Source organism: Aotus nancymaae, unplaced genomic scaffold, assembly GCF_030222135.1.
Source record: "Aotus nancymaae isolate 86718 unplaced genomic scaffold, 86718_ANA_hifiasm-v0.15.2.pri h1tg000022l_1, whole genome shotgun sequence".
Classification (NCBI taxonomy): domain Eukaryota; kingdom Metazoa; phylum Chordata; class Mammalia; order Primates; family Aotidae; genus Aotus; species Aotus nancymaae.
Window position 1 is genome coordinate 34,076,701 of NW_026988435.1, and position 6,697 is coordinate 34,083,397.

At 37.3% G+C, this 6,697-nt stretch overlaps 1 protein-coding gene across 1 annotated transcript; it reads right to left on the bottom strand.

Moving 5' to 3' along the window:
• Window positions 1-220: 220 nt before the first annotated feature.
• LOC135276375 (keratin-associated protein 6-2-like) lies at window positions 221-649 on the bottom strand. The gene has a single exon (XM_064379998.1). It carries the CDS (start codon window positions 647-649, stop codon window positions 221-223), a length of 429 nt encoding a protein of 142 aa, XP_064236068.1.
• Between the last annotated feature and the right edge of the window lie 6,048 nt (window positions 650-6,697).

The window sequence follows — 6,697 nt, forward strand, 5'->3', positions numbered from 1 at the left end:
AATCAGTTTAAGGGAGAAAATGATAACATTTGGAAAACAGTCAGATGATACCATGGATCCTATAGCCACGATTTCGTTCAAAGAAACGTGAGGCTAGAGGCCCAAGACTTTCTCAAGCATGTAATGTCTTGGATACAGGAATCTTGGAGTATGAATCCTTGAATCAGCATTATCTTTAGAGTGTCATTTTAGAAGCAAATGGTCCTCTGATAGTGATGTTTTAGCAGCAAGAAGAATAGCATCTTCTAAAGTAAAATGGCCGGTAGCCACAGTAGCCAGAGCCAGATCCGTATCCACCGCTAGAGCAGGAGCCGTATCCACAGCCATAGCCAGTTCCATAACCACAGCCATAACGGGAGCCAAATCCACAGCCATACCCACAGCCATAGCCAGTTCCATAGCCACAGCCATAACGGGAGCCAAATCCACAGCCATAGCCACAGCCATAGCCAGAGCCATAGCCACAGCCATAGCCAGAGCCATAGCCACAGCCATAGCCAGAGCCAGAGCCACAGCCATAGCCACAGCCATAGCCGGAGCCATAGCTACAGCCATAGCCACAGCCATAGCCGGAGCCATAGCCACAGCCAGAGCCGGAGCCATAGCCACAGCCAGAGCCACAGGAGTTGCCGTAGTACTTGCAACACATGTTGTCAAGAGGAGAGAATTCAAATGAGTTTCAAGAAGATGCTTCTGAGGTGTGGATGTCTTCTACTTCCCTGAGACCTTTATATACTGTCAGTAATTGCTAAAGCATATTATTCATTCCCTGACTTAGCCAACAAATATTTAAACAATTATCATGTGCCAGTCACTGTTGACCATCAATAATGTTTTGCTTAAAATGAGCCAATTATGTTGGAGACTCTGGTTTCATTTGAGGAAGATCGTTTTAATCCGCTCGGCCAAAGAACTGTCTCAATGAAATCATGTGCCTGAATGTAAAACTGATATCAATTTTCAAAATCTCCCTATCAGTAAATATATATCTTAACTAACAAGTTTTAGAGGGATGATAACAAAATTTTGGGGTTTCTCTCTCTCTCTTTTCTCCTAAAACGTCTACCTCTACCCACAGAGAAGGAGACACTCCTATCTCCTGGCCTGAGTCATTACAACTTCTTGGCAGGCTTCTTTCTTCAACTCACCCTGCACTTTCATGCCTACCCCTTGTCCAACCTCCCTCAAATCCCAAGAAACATATTCTCATCTGATCATTCAAAGTCACACTGTGTGCTATCCGCAAGCGCTTCTTACATTTTCCTTCCATATACCGGGCAAACCAAGACCCTGGTGAGGCAGAGAAGCCCTCCTTTTACTCCCGTTTCTTAAGCTATAAAAGTAATTGTCATTGAGGAGCCTTTTAAAACCTAACCAGCTTCATTTGGATAAGGAAGCAAAAAAAAAAAAAAAAAATCATTCAACCAGAAACTCAGTTCTTTCCTCCAACACAGATTTCATCAAAGTTTTGCATGACGAAATACGGGTAGATTCCTAGAATTATAAATCATTTTTCTTCTCCTTTCACTACTATTCCTTGAACATTTACTTCAGAAGCTAAAGGAAAGTGGATAATTTTAGGTTGCTGACAGCAAAAGCCCACCTTAAACACCTAACACTTCTATGATATAAAGTAGCATAAAGATAAATGTCCCCTTTCCATACATGCATTTCATGCTACTCCTTTAAAATTCTCAATTACCCACAGCCAGAGCCAGAGCCACAGCCATAGCCACAGGAGATAGGAGTGTCTCAATCTTCTACAAAAATGTTCATTGTGAACAAAAATGTTGGACTTCACATTCCTTGTATTTTAAATACAAGGTACCCTTTTTCTTCCCAATAATCTTCTCTATCACTCTTATCTTTTCAAGGTATAAAAGAGGAAAATGAATATCATTTTTTCTGCCGTTAGTATTTTTCTCATCCCCCTCAATTACCAACTTAAAAAAACCTCCTATTTATACATCAAAACTCAGATCTGGAATCACTTTCTTCAGGATGCCTTTCCCCATTGCTGCTGCAGATTGCAATTTTCCTTCAGTTAAGAAATCTTTCTCTTTTCTTCTGCTATCAGTCACTTGTCTCATCTCATCACTCTGCTATGTTTCATCCCTAAAAAAAGGCATAAAGAAAATAAATCTGTTTCAATTTTTTCTTTTCCTTCAGTTTCTTTCTTTTTTGATCCTTGAAATTCAAAACTATAAATTCTGCTTCAAAGTAGATCCTTTTCTTTGCCCCTATATGCAGATGAATGTAATAAACTTGTCATGCTTTGTTGAAACTTTATCTTGCTTACTAATAAAAGCATGATATTCTTGAGGAAAGAGACTATACCCTTCATATTAGAAATTCCAGGCAAACCTGGGATTCAATCCACATTTTACTTAAGAGGAATTTATGGGTCAATGGAAGTCAAAGACTAGACCCAGATTGAAGCCACTACTGAGAGGTATGACTGTAGCAAATGATATTCATGACACACAGAATTTTTTTTTTTTACTGAGGCTTAAAACATGGTCAGAATTCAGGAAAGAGAGTTCAACCATAAAATTTCTATGACATTCCAAAATTCTCTGATGTGTATGGCATCTTTCTTTATTTTCTCTAATTTTAAAAAAATCTTATCTTTATAATCCTAACAAGACCATAGTGATTCTGCAAGAGGATATGTGTAATTAGTGCTTGGACCTATTACTTATGTATATAAGTGTGTACTCACGTATAAATCTATATATATGTTACCATCCATTACCGAAGTTGAAAAATTCCATGAGCAAGCAATTTCTCTCTCTACTTGAAGGATACAGAATATCCATCTTGTATGCTAAAAGTACTTAGATAAGCAAAGGATTCATGGGGAAAAATTTTTCAATAAACTTCAAATTTGCGTTCCTATCCCTAAAGGATTAAAACATTTATCACATCCATAATACAGATTAAGACTAGAATTCCATGTCATTTTTCAGGGTTCTTCAGACATTTATAATGACATTTATAATCCAGGTGAGTTAGATTAGTGGGAAGTGATCACACAGACACCTGCTCCTAGTTATTGGTATTATAAGAAAGATACAGAACTTAGCAGAAATGAGATGCCATGCAGAACTGAGCAGCTTGCCTTGACCTGAGATTTTCCTCTCTCCTTGGTACTCCATGGGATACACAGCTGCCAATAACATTCTTCGTGTAGTGTGGTCCTGTTGGAATCAAGTAAACATGCAAGCTCCTGCTCTTGGCTTCCTTTTGCACTGCTGTTCACATGACCGTACTGGAAGAACTTACACTGAAACACTATGAATTTCATTTAAGAGAATATTTACAAACTCTGAAGTTGACTGGTTCTTGAAGCAAACCTAGATGTACAGAGAGGTGAAAACCATGTCAGGGCTCCTAGTGCCTTGACATCTTAATCAATATTGCTCCCTAGCTTTCCTGTATCTTTGTATTTCTAAAGTCTATTCCTGAAGTTCTAACGCCGTGTTTAATCCAAAGAACAGGACCACAAATCCATTTACCTGCTCTCTCTCTCTTCTAACTAAAATGCAAAGAATCGATGCTTTTTCTGCAGTGGTTTTCCTCATCTCCAGTTTCAGTTTTCAAATTACAATATGTACTTAAACATTTTGTTGGTTGCTTTGCTTTCTAGGCATCCATTGAGTAACTCAGTTGAATTCCACAAATACTAACTGGGCCCATGCCATAGGAAAGATGTCGACTTGGGAACTTGAAGTTTTCAAAGTTAGATCACATGTGGTTTTTGTCTCAGGATCAAGCATCTACACAAATATAGTGGATCCCCCACAAAATGATCTCTGTTCCTCTTAGGAGCACCCTACCTTTTTACTGCCCCTACTTTAGGGCTCATTTCTTTCACACGGCAAGAAAACTAGACACAATGGAGCTAGTGCCCATCCATAACAGTGGTTCTCAATGATGGCTGTTTTCGCCCTCTTGGAGACATGGAATAATGTCTGGAGACATTTTCAACTGTCACAAGTTGGGAGAGTGGTAGAAGTTACTGGCATTACTGGCAACAAGTAAACCAGGAAAGTAGCTAATCCTACAAGGCATTGAGTAGTCCCCAGCAACAAAGAGTAATGAGGTCTAGAAACCCTGATTGATAGCTATATATCTGTAAGTAGGCTTCTAACACTATAGGTGTCTAATCCAAACTAACCCCTTCTTCTCACTGCATGCCCAACATCCGACCCTTCTATCACCAAACGTGCAGTCCAAAAAAGTGGGTTTTTTCTTGTTTCTTGTTTGTTTGTTTTTAACTCATCTTTCTTGTCAAGGTTTCATTTAAATCACCATTTTCAAAATCAGGTAGGCTCTACACTTTTAAGTTATTTTTACTGTAACAGCCATGAAATCCAAGTTGGAACAGAATATACACTCAGGAAGATCAATTCTTCTCCTGGGTACTCGAATTTGACAACAAAGGAATGAGTGGTGATCCAGCACTTTATTAAATGTCTTCAGCAGGGATTTTCACAAAGCTGCCAATTTCATTTTCTGATAATCTTTATTATGAGACATTTTTCCTTTAGTCAAGAAATCTTTCTATTTTTTCTGCTATCAGTCACTGGTTTTATCTGATGACTGCTATGTTTCATCTCTAAAAATAAGCATAAAGAAAATAAATCCCTGTCCCAATTTTTTTTTCCTTCAGTTTCTTTCTTTTTCTGTCATCCTTGAAATTGAAAATTATAAATTCTACTTCACAACATTCCCTGGAATAAACACATTCCTTTTCAACACTACTGCCAATACTCACTTCCAGGACACAACACCCCTGAGTTATTGAAAAGATCTTCTATCAAGATTGCATTACTTCTAATCTTTTCCATTCTGATCTCTGGATACTATTCCATAAGGGCAGAAACAATCTATATTCCCTGAAAATCCAGTTCTGAATACATGTCTGGCACATAATTTGCACTCAATATTTCTCTGCCATAAAAAAGATGACTAAGTCAAACACATGTTCTATTGTTTGTGTAGCATTTATAAGCTATAAGATATTTGGATATATGTTTAAGTTCGTTGGACCATTTTCTTTTTTCTAAAATGGAATCTAAGCATTCTTACATCATTTTTTTATAGGTTTCATGCCTATGTAGTGCTTTGGTCCAGGAACTGTACTCTATAAATGCTATTCCTTTATTGCATTTTTCTCATACCATAGTTTCAAATTTTCTTCTAATAATGGGTTTTCAAATACCCATACTTATTTTTACTGAAATGCTGATTTTATCAGACTTCAATGTGATAACTTTGTAATTTAAAGGAGGTTGTTCCATGTTTTTTATATATATATGTGTGTGTGTGTATATATGTATATATATGCTCTAATTTAAATATATATATTTATATATCTCATATATATGCTCTAATTTAAATTTTTTCTAGGATGAAGAAGCAAAACCCCATAGAAAATAAATTACCCTCCCAGTAGCTTTTGTACACCCTGACTGAGCCACTCTGTAATTTATTACTAAACATACAGTGTTGTGCGTATGTCATTAGGAATAGCATCATGTGTATTTTCAAGCTCAGCAATTATAAGACAATTTTATGTTGCATTTTTAAAGCATATCACTTGAAAACATGTTTAGCTACCAATCATGTGGTGTTAGGTAAAGAAAGCTCATGTGATTCTTTTTTCTTTTTTTTTTTTTGGAATTCCACTAGAGTCAAAAGATCAGCCTATAACACAAAAATATTTTTTTAGGACTATGGCTATTTTGATAGCTTCATTAAGTGTCATCTTACAGTAACAGTTTTAGTGAAGATCAAGGATATATCATACAGTAAATCCCAAATATTAATATGAAATATGTTTTAGAGATTTCCATAATTTTGGATGTACATAAATTTCCCCACTTATTGTATAGTACATTTTTTCCTAGCTTTCAGTTCAAGATGATGACTTAATCATCTTGTCTAAACCTTCATTAAACAATGAAAAATTCTCTCTAACCTGTCCATCTATATTACCATTTGTAAAGCGTCGTTATACCCATTACTTCAATTCATTCTCACAATCCGGTGAAATAAATAGAGCAGATACTAGTCAAACTAGATTTTAAGAAAAGAAGCTGAAGCTCAAGGTGATTAGTCTCTAGCCCAAAGTCACACAGCTGATGAGTGTCAGCCATTAAGCACCTCTCCTGGTCAGGCCCTGTGGCTCACTGGTGAGGTTTGTGCTATTCTCTGGATACTCTTGTTAGACCAGAGAAATGCTGGGAATGTCCTCAATATATCTGCTTGGTTATTACAGTTCTCCCAGTAGCGTCATAAATGCATAAGAAGATGGCTTTTTGTTCTGCTGCCCTATCTCAATGACCATTCCTGTTCATGCTTCAGGCCTCAATTTAAACTGCCCCTCTTCTTGGAAATCTTTCCTATCTTCCCACTAAATAATCCCTCTGTATTTTATAACTTTTTACTTATCATTATAAAAACAATAACTTATATTTCTAATATTATCATATAACTTTAATAAGATTACTGATTCACTGAGGACTGACTCCATTTGGACATATAGTTGATGGATAAGTAAGCAGATGGAAGGAAGGAAGAAGGAAGAAGGAAGGGAGGAAGAAGGGAGGGAGGGAGGGAGGAAGGGAGGGGGGAAGGAATGCAGGGAGGGAGGGAGGGAGGGGAAAGGAAGGGGAGGGGAGGGGAGGGG

What these genes read in the sequence shown, in the direction of transcription:
- LOC135276375 (XM_064379998.1), bottom strand. Translation starts at nt 649, where the DNA reads ATGTGTTGCAAGTACTACGGCAACTCCTGTGGCTCTGGCTGTGGCTAT.